The 24,143-nt window shown below is 37.8% G+C and overlaps 1 protein-coding gene across 9 annotated transcripts in view; it reads left to right on the forward strand.

Moving 5' to 3' along the window:
• FGD4 (FYVE, RhoGEF and PH domain containing 4) overlaps positions 1 to 24,143 on the forward strand; it is a 116,298-nt gene that overhangs the window by 84,035 nt on the left and 8,120 nt on the right. For all 9 annotated transcript variants that reach the window (XM_054204983.1, XM_054205050.1, XM_054205007.1 and 6 more), the window contains 11 exons: positions 6,586 to 6,675; positions 8,713 to 8,858; positions 13,439 to 13,595; positions 14,764 to 14,902; positions 15,561 to 15,619; positions 16,217 to 16,363; positions 17,831 to 18,003; positions 20,808 to 20,838; positions 21,012 to 21,107; positions 21,514 to 21,639; positions 23,854 to 23,994. In XM_054204983.1, the coding sequence (XP_054060958.1) occupies positions 6,586 to 6,675; positions 8,713 to 8,858; positions 13,439 to 13,595; positions 14,764 to 14,902; positions 15,561 to 15,619; positions 16,217 to 16,363; positions 17,831 to 18,003; positions 20,808 to 20,838; positions 21,012 to 21,107; positions 21,514 to 21,639; positions 23,854 to 23,994 (1,305 nt within the window). The remainder of the gene's footprint in view (positions 1 to 6,585; positions 6,676 to 8,712; positions 8,859 to 13,438; positions 13,596 to 14,763; positions 14,903 to 15,560; positions 15,620 to 16,216; positions 16,364 to 17,830; positions 18,004 to 20,807; positions 20,839 to 21,011; positions 21,108 to 21,513; positions 21,640 to 23,853; positions 23,995 to 24,143) is intronic.

Genomic DNA, 24,143 nt, shown 5'->3' on the forward strand with positions numbered 1-24,143 from the left:
TCTGTGCCAATAAAGTGCTGAATGTTCTGTGGGCAACGACGTTAAGCTTGAATCCAAGTCACACAGTAAGGTGCTGGCAGCATTTTCAGGAAAAAGCACAAATGGGAGGCAGTCCTGTTATAAAGTCCAGGAAGGAACCGGGCAAATGCTAATGGCAGCAATCTCATCAAAATCAGTCTTTGAGCTGCTGGGTGACCCGCGTGTGTGAACTGTTCGATATTGAGCAAGAATCAAACTGTGAGGTGTAATGTGACTGTTACTAGGTGTATTGTTTGCTAGTGCTAGAAGGGTTAAAAAAACCCAAACAAACTAAAACAAGGCCATGCAAGATGACTCTTAAGTCAGCATCAGTGGAGAACTGAATCTGTAAAACTGAACAGGGTGACAGCAGCGCTTCCTGAGATACCAGCTCCCTTGCGATACAAGGACGTTCCCTGTAGTCTAGTGAGATTAAGAAGCGTGTTGACCGCGGACTGGTCTAAGGGCCACACGTTACAAAATCAAACACGGATTTAGTTTGCATTAATGCAGCCTGTAGCTCAAAATCAGCCCTGTGGAGGTTAAGTAGCTGCTGCTGTGCTCTCTTGAAACAGGGGGGAGGGTGCTGAGGAATGGGAGAAGTCTGGTAGAGCTTTAAGCTGGTTTTGCATCCAAGCAAGCATTGGGAAGAAGCAAAAACATTTAGACAGACTGTGATTTTGCTAAGCACCCACTTAGTCAGTAAAGAAATCTTAAAACTGGGATGCAGTCCAGTTGAAGTTGCAGCGCACTGACTAACAGCCCTCTTCTGCCCTTTTTAATTAAGCAAGTCTAGGTACAGCTGAGTAAAAGCAATAGGAGCAGATGCATGTGAGTCACAGACTAACTTTAAATTCTGCATCTGATATATATATTTTGATACTGATGCGAAGTACCTTCTTTGTCTCCCTCACACCATATTTCCTAATTCAGGGAAGAGAAGAAAGTGGTGCTATTGCATTGTAAATGCATAGATGTACAGCAGAAATGAACTGAGTCCACCACTGGAAAGGGTGAATTAAATTGGGGAATGGTGCAAAGCCAGAGAAAAAAAATTGCTTTTTAAACTTAGAAAAGAAAGCTTATTTTGAAATAATGTTGCTTTTACAATATTAGGGGTTTTTTTTGTTCCTCATCGCTGTAGATCTGACTAAAGTCAGATTCTTGCAGGTTCTGGTAAAGCTTCAACAAAACTTAGTAAATTTTGCAGTGTTCTGAAACATTTTCCTCAATGACCAGAGTAGAGTATACTTCATTTCTCTTATTTACTGTATTAGTTTGAAAGTCACAAACCACAGATATCACAAGCAAAAGAGACAATTTAAAGTGAAAAGTTTCCTGCCTTGCAGCCGAAGCACCTTCTGTCATAAGATTTGGTTTTCCTAAAACACGGAGGCTGAATGGTACAAGAACATCCCAATCAATTAACTTCCTGAATAACATCTTGTGAGAAATCTGCTGTGAGAGCTAACTGAAGACAAGAAGACAAATGCTTCAGTATTTGTTGTGAGACTGGTAGGAAATAGGGATATAGACTGCATGCATGCCACAGATGGAGAAGAATCCATTGCACATCTTTATTAAAGTCCTTACTTAATGTCTCCTTTTAATGGTGGTGTTGGGGGCTCTGGTGTTTCAGGTGCAAAACGTGCTGGAGATCATACATTTCTAAATATAAGGTGAAGTTTTGTTTTAAATAGGGTGAAACTTCCTTGCGAAGTTAACTTTCTGCCAAGAAATGTTTACTGATGCAACCTTGAGGAAGAGAGGTTCCACCAGCAGCTTCTTGGTTCTACAATTTTATGTTCATCTTTAGCAACAGTAAACATGATGAAAGCTGTGTCTTCAGCACCCAATATAAACGCGTAAATCCTCTTGAGAAGAATCGCATCTTTAGGGATACCGGGATCTTTTCCGCTTTTCACAAAGCGTTTTAACTATGGGCGCAAGAAACTCACACATTGTTTGTGCAATGAAACGTTGCATAGTGTTAGTATGCCTGAAGGTGACAGTAGCATTCAGGATTTTCATTGCAGGTCTTGCAAAATTTAGCGCAGTCCTTGATTTCAGAAACTGAGGACTCAAGTGATTAAAGGGTATCTTAAATTCTCATGGAAATTCATATTTATATTCCCATTACTTCGGGAAGAAAGCTTTGGATGATGAAGCAGCTATGACATGAATGGGCTTAGAAAAGGAAGCCCCGCTCTGTTACAAACAAGCATTACAAACAAACACCACACAGATTGCATGGTATTTGTTCATATTCTACATCTCTTACCCTATTTGTGTTGCTTAATATATTTACTGCAAAGCCCTTGGGGCACAGTCCACCCCTAAATAGGATTGAATCACTACGGTCCTGTTGGTAGGTATAATTTTCATGATTGGGGATGGCTCCGGTTTGGTTTGGGTAATAAATTATGGCTATATTGTGATTTAGTTTAATCTAAAGTCTGCTTTAAATTGGTGTAATTTCTGCAAGTTTAGGACAATGGGAAACAATGTTAGGAAATATGAACACAGATGGAAGAGTTCATACCCTCAGCAGCATTTTTCATACCTCATCTTAACTTCAGAGTTCAAGAACAATTTAGGTAAAAATTACTTAATTTCTTAAGCATCCATAGTGATGTAATGATTCTAAGGGTGTGCTACTTTGTACTAAAGAATACATAACTAAGCTCAGGTGAAATATTTACTGTAAGCATCCTATATAGAGATAGAAGTTTGCAGTCCTGCTTGATAAACTTTGCCAAATTTTTGGATAGAATGGAACGTATGGTCTGGTCAAGATTATTGATTTTTAAATACCTCAGCTAATAAATGATTCAACCAAAAAAAAAAAAAAATCTGGTTTGGGTCAGTAGAGATGGTGGTAACGACTGACCTAAGTATTTTCATATCTTGTCTTTTTTTTAAGCAATCGATTTGTTTCTTGTTTATATACCCATGTTTAGCATATGAACTATTTAATGGAGAGAAATAAAAAGTTACAATATTTGGAATAGTTAGGCACCTTGTCAAATTTTATATGCTTGTAGCTTAAAGGTATGAAACTAAAAACTGTCTAAAATTGGAGTTTTCAAAGGTTACTTTGTGTAAGGCAATTAGAACCGAGAATTCATTTCAGCTGCAGCCGTAGAATGAATAGTATTTTTTTTATTCAACATTCGCCTTTTATTTGGAAAAGAGTAGAGGTTCATTCTTTTAAATTGCTTAAGAGCTTAAAAAAGCTGCCTAAACATTTTTAATGTGGTTGCATTTTGCTTTGAAGCAGACATCAGGAACATAATGTTACCTCACACTTCTGATATTCTCATCATCAATGGAAATCCTGCACCTCTAATGGGAACATTCTCTATGTATCACAGTAACCATTCCTGATTGGCTCTATATGTTGATTTTCCATGTGTTACGAATTGTCACAGAAGTTTGAAAAGTTCCCTGAAATCATTGAGAAGTTGTGGTTAAAGCAATAGAGTATGTGTCCAGGTATACCTTGTAGTAAATTTTTGTCTTGGTATTTTTCATTAACGGCAAGGAACCAATATAAATACTTGTGTACTAAAAGCATAAAGGAATCATAGGAGGGTAATATAAAACTTTCCCAGAAAAAAAGTATCCATATCTTTAATTTCTGTTATCTTACTGTCGTACTTGTGAAAAGAGATGTGTGTGTTTATGCCGTGAAAATGAAGCTTAACTTGTAATTTAAAAGAGAATTAAAATTTCCTTTTACTGTTAATGATTAGATTTGATACAGTAGTTCTCTACAGCTTTGATACAGTGGTTCTTTAGGGAAGCATTGAAGTTCTCAGACGTTGAATGCTAACTTCATGTTTTCCATGGTTTTTAAAGTTTTTTCTTTTAAGAATTTTCATTATCTCTGTGAGTTTTTGAAAGGCTGTTTTGTTGAACAGCTGTAGTAACGAATGGCTCTGTGTCATTCTTACTGTCAAAAAACATTATTCAGGGTTTATTTCCAAATTATGTTGTAGGAGTTGATTCCTGATAATTGAAATAGCCAAATTCCCGCCTGCAGAAGCCAAGCCCCGTCTTGGGGTCTGCCTGCCCTGCGCCTGTAGCTTGTCTGCCGCTGCCTGCCTGCTTCAAGGAGGAGTGGGCGGGCGGGCAGCTGGAGGTAAAGTTGCCGTGCAGCATGGTGTGGCCGTGGCAGAGCTGGGATGGCTGCGAATGAATTCCCTGAAAGCAGAAAATAAATATGTATACACAGATACACCAGCTGCAGCACTGACTTCATGCAATGGTGAGTCTTGCCACCAAATGTGCCTCGCCGTGTAGCATGGTGCTGCTAGGAGCCAGGTGTCCACCCATGCATCTGGTCCCAGTTCAGCCCATGTGCTCAGGACAAGCGGCTGCCACTTCCATCCAGAAAAACTCCTTGGGAGACAGATGCCGTGACTAGCGAAATAGCCTGTGACCTGTTGTTTGCAACAGGAAGGAAGCCGGAGTGACCTTGTGTAAACCAGGTGTTTTTCTTTGGATGGGATACTAGCTAAGACGCTGCAGTGGGAGAATGAGTAGTGATGAGGATGGAGCAAGAAGTAGAAAACACAGCTGGGGGTTCATGTAACATGTGGGGAAATATTGAGATGGGGAGGTGGGAAACTGAGGCCTTCCCTAGAAGAAAACTAGCAATACAGTTTTGTGTTATTCTTGCACTGTTCTAACCCTGTAGGTGGGTGTTTTTCTGCTGGAATAAGAACGTGCCATTGTGATTAGAAGATAACTGATGTGCGGTGTGTATATTTTTCCCACGTAGAAGATTCCCGAGTCAGGTAGTGTCGTTGGTGTAGAAAGGAGACTGAGGTTCAAGAATTAGGAAGATGTGTAAGGTTGGTACTGAGAGGATGGGGAAAGCCAGGGTCAGAGTATAGTGGGAGAATAAGAGGGGTTTGCCCTGACTCAGGACTGAGGATTAAATGCTTTTTCTGAATTGTTCCTTTTGTGTGATATTTTCGAGTTCGCTATGCGTGACTTTACTTGAACTAAGTAAGAGAGGGACATCTTCTGAAAAGTGCGGATTGGTTTTATAGCAGTGCTTTGGGGAGAAAGTGGGGTTTTGGGGAGAGAAAAAGCAAGAAATAAAATTGCTGAGGAACCAGTAGCCTCCATGGTTTTGTGCCTGAAGTCCACATGTGAGATTCCTTGTAAATGGCTGCACTAAACGGCATGCTGCAGCAGTAATAGCTAATCCTCCAGCTCCCTGCAATGTCTCTTGACAGCATTTAAAATGCTGTTCTGTAGGTTACTGTGGTTGCTATGCTGATTTAAACAGATTTAATGAACAGCTTTGAAGTCACTATTGAAAGCCTGTATTTAGAGAGGAGGCTTGCCGTGTAGCAGTGTGACTGTTAACACTGCAGATTAGAAACGAAACGTGTTCAAATTTGGAATACTGAATACTGAAAAGGGAAAAAAGAGCCACTGAAATCCTTTAAGCAAAAAGACGGTACTTTAGCATTCAGCATTCTGCAAACCATCTTTATAAATGTACTTGCAAATGTTTATTGTACTGTTGTGGAAAGCAGTGTGCTTGAAATCAGAAATAACTCTTTCAGGCTCTCCTTTTTTATTTATTTTTTTTTTTATGAAGGCTTTCTATTGTTTGTCTAGAAAATTACCACTTTCCCATAAGCGCTGTGACAAGACTGCCATTTACTTGGGCAAGACTAGGATATTGTTAGATATGAACGCTTTTCAGCGCTAGCACTAAATCTGGGAGAAAAATCTTGTAATGGAAGTGTCATTTTGTTGAATCTGACACTTATGAGCATGAGGCATTTCCCTAATGTTTTAGTATTTCAGAAGGCTGTGCTTTCATTGTTTGCTTTGAAGTAACTTCTCATAGCAACTCATAATTTTATATTCTAATGTATTTAGTTTAATATTGACATTTGAATGAATGTGTTAAGTTTCCATTCAGCAGAAGAATCAAGATTATGTATTACGGAATGAAAAACTTTAAAGTGAAAACTTCCCTTAAAATGCAAAAGTGACTTCCATAAAGGAGTCCTCTAATTGCAGGCAACAATTAATCAGCGATGAGTGTGTTGATGAACATAAAACGTTTTGTACGGTATTTTTCAATAATTCTGTTGTGCAAAGAACAGGCAGTTCAGATAACTCTTGAAGCGGGGGCGAACACCAACTAATCCCATCTGTTCCTTCTTACTCTGCAAATCAGTTCTTCCAGCTCCGAAAGGTCAGTTGTACTCGATTACCAGGATGTGAGCTGATCTGTTAAGTAGGGAGTTGGTGCTCTGGCAGAGATCACTGTACAAACGGAGAAATACTAAATGTTTTAGGCTTTGAGTTTTACTCAGCAGTTTGATTTTTATCCTCCTCTAACTTTTGTATTTGTTGATTAAACTGCTGGAAAGTTTGTATTTTTCAAAATGGGGTGTCTATAACTAAATGCGAAGCTTAGATTTCAGTTGCTTTTGGGACTGTAAGGTAATCACATGTTTTTTCAACTTTTTTTTTTTAGTATTAAATTATGTTTCCTCCAGTATCCTAAGATCTCTTCTTATTTTCCTCCAGGAGACAGATGAACAGAAACGTCACAAAATTGCCAGTGAACTTCTGCAAACAGAAAAAGCCTACGTTAGCCGACTTGACCTCCTAGATGGGGTACATTTTTCTTGAATTGGTTTTTATTGTCTTGCCTTGAATTCACTTGAATGGCTATGCATAAGTGTGTATATAAGTTACATAAGAAGTGGTATGTTTTTTACATTTTGCTGACTTTTCCAGTCGGTCGTTTGCTCTTGCCACATAATTTTGCCTATGTTTCGATTTTTAAGAATGCTACATTTTTAAAAGTATTAGAATTTTGTGGGTATTAATGCAATAAATTCCATGTGTGATGTGACTGTAAGCAATAGTAGTACAAACCTCATCCTAGTAGCCCTTCCAACAAAGGGGAGGGATAATCTTATGCTCACTCATTTCTTGGCTTCTGGTGATGTGGACGAGGAGGGTATCAGTTTATGATACTGAAATTGCCTGCCCACTAGAAAATTACTAAATCTTTCAAATTTGAGCCACCTGAAAAGCATTTTTCTTTAGTGCCAGAGAGCCTAGGAATATGCCCATTCTAAACTGTTATGCCCTATTTTCCTGCTATACGTTTGGACTAAGACCTATTGAAGCGAACAGAAATGACTCTTGCAAGGAAAGGGTTCAATTCTGTAGAATCAAACTGATATTTCTAAAATGTGGAAGTCTGTAGCTCTTGAGTATTTTCCTTTTTAAACCTCGTTCACTTTCTCACATAACACCTATGCCCATTTTACCTGGATACCTATAGCTATGCATTGCTTTACTCCATGTTTAAATTTCTCAGGTCTAATGCATAAGTCTTGTAAAAACAGTTGATGAAAAGTAGTAAGTCTCAACTGATACAATAATTGTTCAGGCTGATGGGGATCTAAATAATTGTCCCCATGAAAGTGGATTTACATAGCAAACCCATATTGGGATGGATGTGTGTTGGATTTTAAAAGACAAAGTAGTGCAGAAAAAAGAGCTTTGATTTAGGGAAGTTTAAATATAAAAAGGGAAAATGTTTACTTCATAAGTTTTTCTGATGGGTAATGTACAATTATTTTCCTTGATGCGATCATAAGTGCATTACTTCTATGCCTGTTTTCCAAATATTAACTGGACAGAGTTCTGAAAATGAGTTTCAAGCACAGCTGCTCAACTGCTGCTAATGAGAGGAAAGCAGAAGACTGGGAAGGGACTGTTAGGTTTGTAAAATCGCTACAGAATTATGTAACCTTTATAGTCTTCAAAGTAACTTGTCAAAATTAACTACTGTCCTCTTGGAGATGCAGCAAAATGAGCATGTTTTGAAGTACATACGAAAGCGTATGGCTTTTTTTCTTTTAAGACACTTTTGCTGTCTCAGTTGGGATTAACAAAGTTTCTGTCTTCAGACTCTTTTCCCAAGCCCTTACCCAAACTTCTGAAGCCCTTTTTAGGCAGATGCAATCCGTTCAAGCATGGGAGAGGGAGGTAGAGGAACCATAGCTCCCCGTGAGCACTGTTTTCTGTGATGTGCACGTATCTCTAGCCATTTTGTGGCTGCATCTAGTCAGGTAGAGCCCACTGATAGGGAAAGAATACATATTTTCTTAAAGAGACTATAGTAGTGTCCAATTAGAACTGGGGCACTTTTGTGCTTTAAATAGTATGTGGCAACCTTTCATAGCCTGCCAGCTACTTTGATTTCAAAAGGATAAGGGGATACAGCATGCAAGGAGAGTGGTTGGGCTAATGGTGATCAGACATCATGCTAATTGAAAAGAAAGCAAGAGTGGAAAATACGACTGGAAGACTGGGAAAGCTGAGATGATCTAGCTGTTAAAACAGACAGGATGCCTGGAGTCGATCCAAAATGGCACAACTTCAGTTTGGCTTCCCTTATGTCTGCTCTGCCTGCAGCGTTTTCCTGGCTTACTAGAAAAAAATGGGGCGTAAGGGGAGGAGAAGCTTTTAACTTCTAGTGAGGGAAAGAAAGACAATAAATGAGTCTGTCGTTACCTGTCCATATTATTGAAACATTAATCTTGCCTCAGTTGCAGAAGAAGGGGTGGGTAGATCTTCATCCACCAATTAAAGATAATAGGCTGATAAGTTTGGGGTTCTTTTTCTGTATTGCAGGTTTTCTATTCCAGACTCCTTGAGGAAGCCAATAGAGGTTCATTTCCGGCTGAAGTGATTAACAAGATCTTTTCTAATATTTCATCAATAAATGCCTTCCACAGTAAATTCTTACTTCCAGAACTTGAGAAAAGAATGCAAGAATGGTAAGAGGCGATTCACTGATTAATATACCACTAAAACTGTATCTGTAGAAACTCTGTCACAGGGTTGAGGTAGGGAAGGTGCCTTCATAATTAAATGCTCCAGGCCCAGGAAGTACTGTGGGTAGGAGAACATCTGCTGTTCCACTCTTCATCAGGATCTGACTCAGTAGAGGACTTGCGTCGTTTGCTCAAAATAAAGGACATGTATCTTGCTGAAGCTAATGAAATTACTCATGATTAAATGCCTCGCTGAATTAGGGGTTCAGACTGAAATTAGGTGCTACCTGGTGAATTCATTGCACAGAATACAAAATTGAGATAACTAACATATATGTGTGTTGTGCTACCCTTGTAGCACAGTAACCTTTGTCTTTATTGCTTTCTGTAATAAGGTGGGATACGTTTTTCTATTTCTGTGTTATGGTTTTCTGTTTGAAATAAAAATGCATGTCAGGTGTATTTTGGGGCCATTTTCCCCCAACTTTTCTTGACCTCTGCAGCAAGCAAGAATAGCTGAGGTGTAAATATGCTCTGTAATGATCGTGTGAAGATGTTGTAGTATCTTTATCCTGCATGGTCTATGGAATTCTGGAGTTATTAAAATATAGCCATGTATTTTTGGTCTCTTTAATATAATTGTCCAAAAAAAAAAAAAGTCCCAAACCATTGCTGCTTCCCTACCTTATTTGGGAAAAGGGATCACCTCATTAAAAAAAAAAAAAAAAAAAAAACCACACAAAAATTACAAATACTGTTTCATCCAGTAGTTTCACCCAGTTGTTTCACCTCGGCACCTCTTTGGCTCCTGTATTCCATGTTATCTAGGGTTTATTCTGAGGAACTCAAGTGTTTGTCTATATATCATGTCCAGTTACACTTTCATAGAACTCCTTAATTGTCAAAAAATCACAGTAAAAAATTGAGAAATAATGTATTTTTCTGACATACATGAAAATCTCAGATCACTCGGTGGTGCTTTACACAACAGCCATATGTCTCCTGACTCTGTACGATGATTCCGCTTTAAAATTATAATTCTTTAAAATGGAGTAGTTAACATGCACAAACATATGGTAGCCCTGTATAGTCGGTCTGTAATGCAAGAAAGTAAGTAAAATGTAAGCATCGGGAAATACAGGAAAGCTTACACTTTAACTTATGTTCCTTGCAGAATGACCGTCTAAGGTAAACCTTCCCTTTTCTTCTAATCAATTGAAAAAAACCTGATAGGAAATACAAATGCCTGGATTAAAACAGAGTGCATATTCATGAGGAGCGTAGTTTAACTTACTGTGATGGTGTTTAAAAAGCAGCTTGCACTACATCATGACAGTGCTGTATATATTTGAGACGAAATTTGTGACAGACTCTTAAAACGTTGCTCTAGACACTTTATAGAGCACAGAAGATGGGTTGCACTACCTTATGCATTTCCAAAATGCTAAATCACTCACTCATATTGCATGTATAATTATATAGCTTCAAAGGTTGAAAAGTGTTTCGCACATGACTTTTGACTATTAGTGCAAAACTAATAAATTGCATTGTAAGGATATTATTTTTCCCACATTGCTTGGAAATGGCCTCCGTGCTCAGACAGCCTGTTTAATGTCCTTCAAACTTTATGTTTTGGGGAGGAGTTAGAAGAAAGTTGCAGTTGAAGAGAACAGTTTCTCATCATTGCTGAAAGAAAAATCTGGGATAATTTTCTCTCCCCATCACCAGTCTCTGAAACAACAGCTTGTGCCAGATAGAGTTCATTTTCCTCAGTAGTTCCCTTAATTGGACAGCGAAAATACTTAAATGTGTTCTGTTGGTAGGTTTATACACTACTTCTATTATTCTTTAGCTTTCAATAAAAATAGCTGGATAAAAATTTCTGACACTTTCCCTGAGTTATGGTTTGTTTTGAAAACTTAAGGTAAAAATATATTTTTTTTTTTTTTAAATTGGGAAAACAGATCAGAAATAGATTCTCCTTAGAAGAAAGGGCAGTGTGAACGTAAGCTTATAAAGTGGAAATGAAATTGTCTGGTAGCTGCATTTTGAATGAGTTGAGCAACAGCTGGAGCTGAATATCTCTTTTACAACATATGGCTTGAAGACACTGGCAACAGCCTTGTTGCAATATATTTCCCATGAAAAGAGCATAACAGTGATCCCACATCAAATATAATAGCCATCTATCTCTGTCTTTTGTACCCAAGGATGACCAATAGCAGATACTGGGGGAAGAATTTAAGAACAGCGTGTGATAGCCTCGGGAGTGTGTGTGTGTGGAGAAATTATTTCACTCTTTCAACGCAAAGTGTTGGAATCTGTGGCAATTACAGAGTTGACCTACTCATACGATTTGTTTTGCTTTGAAACTGCAACTTTCCGTTTTGTTGGATGCCTGTTAGTTTGAGTATTGGAAGAGAAAGCAATTGCTCCGTAGTCACTTTTACTGTGCTGTGATTTTACAGACCTTTGCTTGGCTTTCTTGCAGCCATGACAGTTTTAAAGGAGATGCTACAAATCATGATTAGTAAGTCAGCTATTTCACGTTTGAGTTTTTAGAATGCAAATGTGAATACCCTTGTGGTCTGATAGCACAGAAGCATGAGGTGTTTCTGTACCTACTTTACAATGTGAAGTCCTATTTCTTGACCCATATAACGATGCTGTCAGAGTTGTCTGGCGGTACTGCAGTGCTGATTTAGGTTCCATGGTAATAGTTCTCTTTCTGATCTGTGTATCCAAGAGAACAATAACTGTCCTAGAACGTGATGGCATTTAGTAGAATTTAATATTTTGGCTCATGGTGTGTAGTGTTTGAATATGAGATGAACTAGTCCATCAAGGGAGGGTGCTGCTCTCAGAAGCTGCAACTTCTCTGTCCTTCCTCTTCTTCCAGAACTCTTTATGTGATGTGTACCTTGTCCTTCTTACCTGAAATGATGATGAATTCGTGTTTTTACAGCCTCGTAGTCTTTGGACGTATAGGAGCCTTGCATGAAAAGTAGTTATGAAATTTGTGAATCTTCAGAGAGAGTGAAATTGCAGTCCTCTGTGTAAATGAGCTGCTGTAGGTATCCAAGGAGCCGGCACAGCAAACTGTTCCTACTTCTCGGTTTATAAGAGTTTTAATATTTTCTTTTAATGTCTGTCTAGTATAGTTGTGAAGCAGTTAAGTAGAAATATTCTTTTTTTGTGCCAGTTTCTTTAGATACAAAGGATTGCCATAGTCTTTTATGCTTTAAGGGTTTTTTTAATTGCAAAATTTTATAATTACTTATCTGTTAAATTTATCAGGAAACTTTAATGCCTGTGGGGCTTTTCCTGGTGACCTTTAGAAATGTATTCACATTTTCTTCAGTTCTCTTGGAATCAGCATGATGTGTGTTTTATTTTCAGTTAAAAAATATGCTGCATTGCAGTAAAACAACCACCCGGGGAAATAACATTCGGTGAATCAAAGGAGAGGGGGTTTTGTTTTAAATTGCTAGCTTGCCTTTGAAAGTGCGCGTGTCTGCTTGTGTGTAGCGTGCTTGAACAAATACATGGAGCTAATTAAGGGTGGAGAGCCTCGGTGATTTCAGAGACCAACTTCCCACCCTATCTTGTCCCCTTCTCCTGTTGCCAGGCCCAGCAGCAGCTCAGAGCTCTGCCAGGTCTTACACAGGTGCCTTCTGCCCCCCGGAGGCAGCTGGAGCTGGACCAGCCTTTGCTGGTCCTGGCAATATTCACTGTTCAAATAACTTTTCCCTTCTGCACAGCTTTTCTCTTGGAGAAATGGCGTGCTGGCGTAGGCTGCTGAAGTACTTGCAATAGATTGCTTCACTTTAGACCGCTGCCACAACACTGATTTCAGACTTTCAAAAATCCAGAGATAAAGAGTTTCTGAGTCTGTCCTTCAAAATGAAATGAAATGCGAAATGTGTTTTCTGTTCTAGTTCTCGGAGATGCATGTGTGCCATTCCGCTTTCTTTGCGGTGCGTCGAGAGTGCGGCTTCTCTCTGCTTCTCCATCAGCTTCTTTGCTGTTCTGGTTTATTTGAAAATGCTGTCAGTAATTGGGAAAGATGTAGGAAAGTTCTCACAGAAGACTGGAATCCAAGGGATTCTCTCTACCTCAGAGGTTTTCTTAGAAAAATAAGGATTTTTAAAAGTTGTAAATAAATGTATTTATATAAGGCACAGAAGGGAAGCTGTACAGTAGGGATTTTATCCTCAAACAAAATCACATGTTAGATATTTAGAGGGTAAAGTATGGTAAAAAGAAGGTAGTTTTAAGGAAAGGAACTGTAAATAAGATAAACGAGGCCACGTTTTGTAAATGAAACCTTTCAAGTTTTTCCTTACAGCTAGCTTTTCTTTCTTTAGTGCTCTGCATGACCTATAATGCTTATATGTCATTAAAGAAGATGCAAACACTCCTTCTATGTTAATTCTGGTCGGTTTTAATGGTTATGTCGGAACTCAGTATGAGGTGATCCCCAACAGAAGGTTTCTCTGTTAAACACTTGAAACTGTTTTGTGACCTTGTGTGACTTTTTTTCTTTCCTGTTTGCTCTGAGATTCCGCCCTCTTACTTTGCAGGACTACCACCCCCAGAATTGGAGATATTCTGCAAAAGTTAGCTCCTTTCCTCAAGATGTATGGAGAGTATGTGAAGAATTTTGATAACGCAATGGAATTGGTGAAAACGTGGACTGAACGGTCACCTCAATTCAAATTCATTATTCAAGACATTCAGGTAACGGGGAGAAAGATGTAGATCTCTGAGTAATACAAGCATATGTAAAAATATGTAGGTTTGTGGGTGAAAAAAGGATTAAAGAGAAAAATTAAATACCAAATCCGTTAGAATTAAGGGTTGTTGCTTTTGTCTGCTTCACACCACATTCTGTTTCTTCTTCTTCCCTCATATGTGCGCAAATGTACACATTTCCTGTATATTTCCACACAAATCCTGACTTTCCGCTGCAAAATACCAAAGTATAAAGGTTGAAACCTGAGGAGACTAAAAATATATTACATTTTGTTGTAGATACTAGAAGTAAATACTGTTTTAGGATGAAGTGACCTATCAGTGGAACTATAGATCCTTGCACTGAATCCATAAGTATTGTGTTGGTTCGCACCAGTGCTGTTATGCAGAGCGCTAGACTTTGGAAGTCAATATGTAATCCTAAATGCTGAGCCACAAAAGGTAAAGAAAGCTTCACAGTTAAGCAGTGCATCAGTCTTTTCAAAAGTGCATTTTGTGCCTTTTAGTGCTCCCTGTAGGTTTCTCTGTGAATTGGCAGGTACGTGTCTTCCAACTGCAGACTGAGCAGCTAGAAATAGGACAAGGTGGTTCTACTTAAATTTTACTGCTCTATAGGGTCTTGTGATTCTAAGCCAAGGAAGACAGTTATGTGTATTTTAATGTAATCTTTTAATTGCATCTAAGATTATGGAAAAGAGTATACATCTTAAAACACTGCTAAGGGGCTTTATATTATAAATGAAACTGAAAGAAAGCATTCCCTACTCAGATAAATAAAATATCCCTTTGTAGCCCATTTAAGTGACTTTTTCTAACATGTGGTCACAAACTGTTCTTATTAATTCAGTAGTAATTCTCTTGTCTGAGGTATTACAAACCTAATTTAAAATACACTGGAGTTTGGGAGATTTTTTGGTAGGACTTTTATTTATGAATTGGATACTTACTGCTGAATACTTAGGGAAGTTTTTAAAATTATTTTTAGGAAAGAATTTCTAATTATTTGATTTGGTAAAGTAGTTCTTTCTTGCAGAAGGTCTATCATGCACGTTTCAAAATACATTATTTATGTTTCATCAAACATATCTTTTATTTTACAATATCGTAATAACATTTTTGCCTGGTACATTGAAATATGTTTACAATTTTTTAGAAGGAAAAAGTGTGTGGAAATTTGACATTGCAACATCACATGCTAGAACCAGTACAACGCATTCCACGCTACGAGATGCTTCTAAAGGACTACCTAAGGAAATTGCCTCAGGATTCCTTAGACTGGAAAGATGCTGAAAGTAAATATCTTCTAGTCATTGAAATAGCTGAAATAAGATAGTTGTAAGAGGATACTGTAAATAAAAGATCTTTCAGGAAAAACAAAGTGAAGAAGTAAAGTTCCTCTGAAAAGAATAATAGAATGTCTTCAGTGGAGTTGTAGGATTCTTTGGAAAGAAAAAATCTGTTTGAATAGTAGATGAAGTTAATATAACAACTCTAAAGCCTTTAGTATTCTGCTCCTGGAGCACATAAGTTTTACTTTAGTTTTGGAGTAGTGCACAGGTTTTGATTTGTTTGCTTTGTGAATGATCAGGAGTTGTGGTGGTTTTTCTTTGGGTTTTTTTTGGTTGTTGTTGTTGGGGTTTTTTTTGTTTGTTTTTGTCAGCATTTTGGTTTGCTTTATGCACATTTGGAATGTAGGTCTCTTATTTGCAAAAAAAAAAAAAGTGGAGTTAGACTCATTATTGTATTTCTAAGCTCCTGTAGTGAAAAAGAACAGCCCATTTTTAAACTTTCCTCTCTGTATTTACACAAGAACAGTTCAAGATATTTCCACGGATTGTTCAAAATTACTCGCCAGATAATTTTTCAAAATGCTTCATTTTTTCAATATAATATATAAATATGTAAAAATGCAGCTTTTGGGTTTTACTTTTTTCTTTTTCTTCTGTCTAGAATCCCTGGAAATTATATCCACTGCAGCAAGTCACTCCAATAGCGCAATAAGAAAAATGGTAAATGATCCTCATTTTCCTGTTCTTTTTTTAATATATTGAGTATTTGGTGAAGCTAGGAGTGTGAATTGAAAATCTTCCCTAAAATGGCAAAAATGGATTTCCTGGGTCCAAGTGTACTTAATCTATTTATGCAGCTCCTGGGAATGACAGACAAAATTTGGCACTGTACCTAATTCTCTCTAATGGAAAATGGGATGGACTGGGCTCAAATAGCTGACACTACCCTGGCCTCTTAACCTTGTTCCATCTGTTTCTGATAGCGGAAAAATAATGTTTGTAAGGAGTTAGTTACATATTGGGCTGGCATGATAGGTGCTTAATTAAGTATGTGAGATATTTTGGACAACAAATAAGGCTGTACGTATAACTGCATTTTGAAAATTACCTTGGAGATAACATTTCTAAAAGTACTTGTTACTGTATAAACTAAGTTAATCAGTCTGTATGGCTGAGCATATGTACTGGGTATAATATATATGTTTTGCAAAGCTAACATTCTCCAGACTTACCCAAGCTCCCATCATTTCACTTAAACATGCTTAAAGATCTGTGGTTTTAATTAATAAGTTTTATTGCTGTATTTTCACTGTGAAGGAGAATCTAAAGAAATTGTTAGAGATATATGAGATGCTGGGAGAAGAGGAAGACATTGTGAACCCTTCAAATGAACTGATAAAAGAAGGACAGATCCTTAAACTCGCTGCTCGCAATACATCTGCTCAAGAACGGTATCTTTTCCTAGTAAGTGTGGTGGCCTTGTGTTTGCAGGAGTGGCTGTGCACCTTTCTAGACTTGACCTACCAAAGAGAGGGGAGAATCCTCTTCTAGTTGATGTCAGTGCCTTTCCACTAGTGATACTAAAGCGTAAGAAAACACCATTTAGAACAGAATACGTAGCTTTAAATAAATGGAATCAATGTCCAACAACTCTGTTTTAAATAAGTGGCTGCTGATTATAAATGCAGGTCCTGGAGCATGAGTACTTTGACATTCTTATGAAACTGAAATGCTAAAGCTTAGGGTTTTAGTCCTGATCGATTGTGTGTGTTGGGGTCCCAGTAAGTCTCACGGTCCTGTGGGAGCTTGTTAATGGTGGCAGGTCATCCTCTTGTCAGGTGCCTGTGTCCTGTCTCGGAACTAACAAACTATAGCCACGCTCCCTTACAGCTTCCTTGGAAAAGGTTTGATGTAGTTCATGGCCCCCCATTCATTAAAAATTGCTAGTACATTTTTGCTTATGGGCCTCTGGCATTGCATGTCTTCTGGTTAATAAAGATAAGTAACAGGTTTTTGAGGCACAACTCCTGCTAATCTGTGCTTCAAACAAAAGGAGAAATCATTGAATAGTAAGACCTCAAATGGGGCTAGACAGCTGATGAAAATGATGTGCACTTCGTGTGAGAAGGGACAAGTTCAAATGTGCTGTATCTGTGATACAGACTTGGCAATAGGCTCGACAGGATTTCTATGAAATAGGATTTAACTGAAGTGAGTTTCTCTTTTAAATAATTAATTTTGAGAAAAAAGTGCGGGGAAAAAATGTGAGAAAATTAAACACTATAGATCTGATTTAGAAATTGTGCTTCTAGGCTGGAGCTTTAGATATTTAAACGTTATTTAAAGTTCTAATCTTTAATAAAGGAATATATCTTTGTCCTGCTCGTGTATTATTTTTCCTGTGATATTGAGGGTTTCAGTGAATAAAAACTGTAAGAAATGTTCTTCTGTCTTGCAGAAAAGACAAATAATGTCCTCAAATAATATTAGTTAGAGCTTCTACAAAACCGAGTGGGTTTGGTACAGGGTAAATATAATTATTTATATTTATATTATCTATCTTCAGTGTATTCACTGAAGAAAAGAGTTCTTCTTCTGCAGTTTAGAGTAGGTTTTGCAGAATTGGGGCATAAGAATGGGTTTTTCTAACAATATCCAGTCTGAGTGTATTTGATGATAAATGCTATGAAGGCTGCTGCACATACAGAGCAATTATTCTTATATCCACTGAAGCTGTCCTTTAATCTTATCCCTAAACAAGTAAGAAAAATAAGTTGTCTTGCATTAGAGCTTTGGTCTTCTCGTATATCAACTAATCTGCTTTCTCACCCACTAAGTCTAACTTTGCAATATTGTTCAGCTCTCAGTAGAAACTGTGGCTGTATCTGTGTTTTTGTTAATGCAAAGCCACGTGTTTATTTTTTTCCCCAGTTTAACAATATGTTGCTCTACTGCGTCCCCAAATTCAGCCTGGTTGGATCAAAGTTCTCAGTTCGAACCAGAGTCGGCATAGATGGTATGAAGATTATAGAAACTCACAACGAAGAATATCCGCACACTTTTCAAGTGTCTGGAAAAGAGCGAACACTGGAGTTGCAGGCCAGGTAAGCGGTCTTTTTATCTAGCTTTTGGACGATTAAGTATATACACACAAAAGAGTGGACTAATGGATTTGGAGAAAGATGCAGTGGGCTTCGTCTTAATATCAGTGTTTTAGAATAGCCTAGGCTGCCAAAAATAATAAACTGTCAGTCCAAGAATCTCTTGGAGTAGAAGATGTATCCACAATGTATAGTGTATTGCCTTACTTTCCAGAAATACCTAAGATAGCTGTGAATGGGCTGGCTGGAAAACTGAAAGCAGTGTACCTAGCTGCTGCAAAGGCAATCTGTCCAAATGAAGTGTTTTGGGACGCTGAGCATTGTTAACTATGGGCAATGCTGGTGCCCTCCAGTACCTGAGCCACCTTGGCACAAATGAGTCTGTTCACCTCAGGGCATGTCCACACAACAAAACTCTCCAACCCTGGTGGGTTTACGTCCACAGAACATAGTTTTCTACAGTGGTAGATGGGCACCTGCTTGCCTCCATTCCTCAGGCCTGTTTCCAGTCTATTTGTTTTCCTCCGGTCCCAGGTATCAACCTCACCCTGACCCTGGAAGGCAAGTTCTCCTTTTAATTCTTGGGTCCTTTTCCTCCAATTGCACTCTTCTGACTGGTACTTTTGTGCTTTCCTTTATTAGTCCTTGTATCCTCCTCTTGCTGGGTTACCTTCTCATTGCTGCTTTTTGCATTGCCTAAACTAAACCTTCCCTGTCTAGACTGCCCCACTACAGACAAAGTCGCGTGCTCCACCTCTCCTTTTGGACCTGTTTAAAGATCCTATTCTTAGCAGTCAGGTTTCATTGCAGAGAGGCGAGGATTAAATAAGCAGGAGGATGTCTTTGGTGGATACAGTTCTGTGTTGACTCCATGTATTTGGGGACAAACCATAGCTTGCTAGCAAATGAGCTTGCAAGCTACTTTCCTTTATGTTAAATAAAAAAAAAAAAAGAGTTACAGCAGTGAATACAAAAAGATAACAGCATATAGAAATTTATCTACACTATTGTTTAATTTGAAATTAAATATATACTTTGAAAAATGACAGGAAAGAGCTTTCCACTAAGGTCTGCAAGACTTCTGGGGCACATTTTTGACTATCAGTTACATCTACTATAAATTGCTGTATGATTTCTTGCTAAGTATTTGGCAAGTTGTTATGCCATATACCCATTTCAGTAGTGAAAGATGGCATCTGGCTGTATCATTTGTAAAGTATGCTTTAGTTGGAAGAAAAATGATACAAGAAAGTAAGTTTATTTTGTTAACTTTCCTGTATTACCAATAATTGCAAGTTTGTTGCGTTAGTTTATTTTAGGTGTGAGAAGAACATGTTTTTATGTTTTGTTTTGTTTTATGAACATTTTTAGAATGCATTCAGTCTGTACAAAATTGTGAAGGAATAAGTACCAAATGAGATCTTACTCAGTTATATTACAACAATTTCGATTAATGCATGGGTATTGTGTGTACTCTACACCTTAATGTCCTTAATTCATGAGCTTGTATTAACAGTGTTGTAATGTTTAGTTTACCCTTGAGGTTTTCTTTACTAGGAGGCTTCTATTTATTTTTCAGAATACTATTTGAGTGTGTTTTCAATCACTGTTTTCAAACAGCTGGTAGATTATTTTTTTAGAGGTTGCTGGTGTGGCATGACATTTAATAGCTCAGCTTTTGCTTTTTAATGTAAGAAGGTAGGGGGAATTGTTTTGGCTGTTCACACAGGTTTCTCCTGCCTTGTATGTAGATGATACGTGGGAAGGAGAAACACTTGTTTAGGATTCTGCTTGCCTAAAAGTTTTACTAATATTGCAAAACAACATGTGAGGAGCCATTTCTATTGGGATGCTGTAAAAGCTCTCTTTCACATCCTTCGGAGCAATGCATAGAAAAATAAAATTTTGCATGGCTGATAGTGCATGGCTACACAAGGGTTTTTTTCCATATCATTATCCAAGGAGGAGGCCACTTTTGAAGAGCCAGATATACTGTGGTTTCTGACATAAAGTTTGCAGATAAACTGTTCGTTACTGACACTAGCCAGTAGTTTCTAATAGTACTATTACTTGTGGTATACGATGCTTTTCCCAAAGATTTGAGTGTCAAAGTCCTGCTGATATATTTTAAGGGCAAAGCTGTTGTACAAGATCAGAGTTGAATATGATTCCTCTCTCATCTCTGTCTAGTCTGTATATCTCATCTGTGCTTACTTTTAAGTCATCTGTATCTGCTGTAATACATAAAAGGGAAATTTCTGCTGTTTTGTTTATAATATGAAAACACATTTTCCCTTCTGTTTAATTGGATACTCTTCTTGTCACCGTAGACAAGTTTAACCAGCAACAACAAAAAAGCGTTAAGGAAATTACTTTTGTTGGGGAAGGAGGAAGATTTAAGAGATACACAGAAAAAATGTGTGCTATGTTAATGTATGTGAACTTAGTAGTGCATGAAATGAGAGAAGGAAAACCCACCTACACCTGTCCTCAAAAAAAAAAAAAAAGAAAGAAAAAAGAAAAACGTCTAACAATGCAAATACAACCACCACTTTTAAACACATTTACATTTGTCTTTCAACTTGAAATCACTGCTGAGGGGTTGCAAACTTGTGAAACCTGAAGTTATGCTTTTGTTTTCTGTTTTGCTTTGTTTTTCTTTTAAGTTGGACAGTTGACAATTAGTGTTGTTTAAATTTAAATTCATGAGAGTTACTTCAGAAGCTTGGCTTTTGCAAGAAGTTGTTGATAGTAACATAATGTTTCCTGATCTAGTTTTGGACTAATGTGTCAAATATTTCTTTTAGTTCTGAACAAGATAAGGAAGAATGGATAAAGGTAAATTCATCTACATTCTTTATTTTCTAAATACTTTTTCACTGAAGCAATCAAAAAAGTTATATCCATGTTTTCTGGCTGTAGCTTCCCTCTGCTAATCAATAACTGGTCAGAATGCAGAGAGTCTGTTTTAAATGTAAGATGTTTAAGGAATTTCTCCACTGTTTCCTTAGGCGCTTCAGAATACTATAGAAGCTTTTCAGCAGAGAAATGAAACTTTCAGAAACGCTATTGCTAAAGAATATGAAGATGCGCCTGTTGAGGTTTCTGTAAGTTGCTGTTATTCCTTTGTAACCTCCTTAGTAGCCATTTTGTTCTTCAATAACGGGAAAAAGTTTGGCAGAAACTTTGTTTTCAAGCTCATCATTCTTATAGCAGAGGAATTACAAAGTAGTCATCTTGATGGTAATTGTTTTTCTTCATAATGCCAAATCTTATAAACAAGCCTCTTTTTTTTTCTTGAAGTACATGACAGAGTACCCTTTCAGTGATGCATAATGATTTTTGACTGCGTTCTTTGTTATTTCTTGTCTAGATTTCAAAATGCATCTTGAGCTGTGTTTTGCCATTTCCTTTCCAGAGGAAGCGAATAATTATTTTCTCTATTTAAAGTACTGCACAACTTTTTATACTGCCTTTTTTTATTCTCCCATCCTCCTTCTGTCCCCCCTTCAGAACGCTGAGCTTGGGAAGAGAGCACCCAGGTGGATACGAGACAACGAAGTAACCATGTGCATGAAATGCAAGGAACCCTTCAATGCACTGACAAGGAGAAGGCACCACTGCCGAGCGTGTGGACATGTAAGTGCAAACCCCTCGCTGCTGTAGCTGGTGAGCAGGCTTGGCAACGGGTCTAAGCACCTACTTGACTGCTGATGGCTGCTTGTTACGCTGCAGAGTTTGTTGCTGTGCTTGTGGCTGAAAGGAGAGGCTGTGTGTAGCATACCACAAAGGATCCTCTGTCTGCTTTAGCTGGCATGGTAAATTTGGAAGTAATTTGGAGCAGTGGAAGATGCGTGTTTGTGTAAAATGTCCCAAGCCCCTGGCCATGCTATACTGTTACTTCTGAGTGGCCTCCACTGATCTCAACAGTTGAAAGACCATATTAAACTGGCATAAGCCAACATTATCCCTGGCAGCACTGGCTGCCTCCTCTTCCCATTCCGCTGCCTCCTCTCCCCTCTTCACTAGAAGGTCACAAAGCCCTGCAGTTTTTCATTGGGTTAAGGTGGAGCTGTTCCCAGCTGGGTTCGGTGTGTAACTGTGTGGACATGTGCGAAGCCTTCCAGTACCTAAAGGGGGCCTACAGGAAAGATGGCGAGGGACTCTTTATCAGGAAGTGGAGCGATAGGATGAGGGGTAATGATTTTAAACTGAAAGAGGGGAGATTTAGATTAGATATCAGGAAGAAATTATTTACTGTGAGGCACTGGAACAGGTTGCCCAGGGAAGTTGTGGATGCCTCATCCCTGGAAGTGTTCAAGGCCAGACTGGATGGGGCTTTAAGCAACCTGGTCTAGTGGGAGGTGTCCCTGCCCATGGCAGGGGGGTTGGAACTAGATGATCCTTAAGGTCCCTTCCAACCTGAACCATTCTATGAAGCATCAGGGAAGGAGAGAAGGTTAGGACAGGGAGAGAGTATTGCTACTTTCCATTATGATGGTACAGTACCGTATGCCACTCTAACGCAACCATGAAGTAGTGGTATGACTTGAGAGTTTTCAGAAGTTAACAAAAGAAGAGCAAACATACTTTCTGTGCTTTTTTTGTGCGCGTGCAATACAGCAGCTATGTCTTTCTCCAGCAGGTGGTAGTGCAAGCTCAGGTTTAATATTTATCTTACAGGTTATCTTGTATGATTTCTTTCTAATGTTTTTATGTGGTTTGAAGGCTTACTGCATTCACAACGCTGCTTCTGTGCTTTGCAGAATACTAGATGCTTTTTCAGAAGCTGTGAATTATTGATTATACAGTCATCATCTGGGTTTTTTTCCAAAGCATTCTGTCTTAAAACTCCTCCATTAATCTTAAGATCACACCCTTCCTTTTTTTTCTCTGCTTTTGTTTAGACTCCTAGCTACTTCCCTCTACTGTAGTTCTATCACACCTCCTTCCACTTGAATTTTAAAACATTTTTCATGGGAATTAATTATGGTCCGTGATAGTTTCTTTCCTGCAGTGACTAATACTTAACTAGTATTCTCTAGAGATACTAGTTGAAGGTAGTGATCTAGATTAGTAATGCAGAGCCTGGTCCACAGTAAAATTTTGTTCAGTCGTTTGAGTGGTTCAAATCCACTTGTCTACCTGTCTTTCTTGAAATAACTACACTCACACTTTCTATGCAGGGCATTTCTTTCCCCTGAAATAACATTTCTGTAGAAAAATATTTCTAATGAAAGAACTTCTCTCAGATCTTCTTGCATTTCAGTTTTCTCTATATATTTTGTGAAAAGACAAAAGAAAGTCTGACATTAGCTTATGTATTCTGTGTACTCATTAACAGATTCTGAAACTGTAAATTTAATATTTCTTAGGTTAAAAAAGTAACCATTTCTGATTTTGTTAATTTTTTTAATCATTTAAAGTGCATCTCGGTTGTACATTTCTGAGTCTATGTAGAAAACAAAATGATAAGTGTAACTTTTCAGGTTAGCATCTCAAGAAACTGGAAGATTTTTATGCTGCAGCACAGTTTGTGCTATATTCCAATTTTATTCCTAACTTTAACCTATAGATATAATTGAAAGCCTAGAGTGATTTTATACAATGTATAAAGTTCCCACCAGGTAAATAGTACAAAGCACTTCTAGTTAAGAAGCAGTGGCACAAATTTGGAAAAATCATTATTTTCAATTAAGTTACTGTTGAGTAATATCATAAAGCAATTATCTTCTATGTAATTAAACAAAATATTCCTAATTAGATATAACATTAATTTGAAATTAAAATCTGTTTCCATAAATTTTTATAAATACTTAAATTTTATGTTTTCTTATGTTTTTTGTTTCTAAGGTGGTTTGCTGGAAATGTTCTGATTATAAGGCACATCTCGAATATGATGGCAATAAATTGAACAAAGTCTGTAAGGACTGCTATCACGTTATAATTGGTTGTACAGACAGTGAAGAAAAGAAGAAGAAAGGCATCTTGGAGGTACGTCACTTAAAAATACTATATGCGCATAGTTGCAAACAGTGTTTGGCTCATCAGTAGGTGAAAAATGGTAGTATTCTTGCAGGGCTGTCTTCTGTTTGAGAAATAAAAAGTATGTGGACTAAATTCATCCCATCCAATAGATTTTG

This window comes from Rissa tridactyla, chromosome 1 (genome assembly GCF_028500815.1).
Source record: "Rissa tridactyla isolate bRisTri1 chromosome 1, bRisTri1.patW.cur.20221130, whole genome shotgun sequence".
Taxonomy (NCBI): Eukaryota; Metazoa; Chordata; class Aves; order Charadriiformes; family Laridae; genus Rissa; species Rissa tridactyla.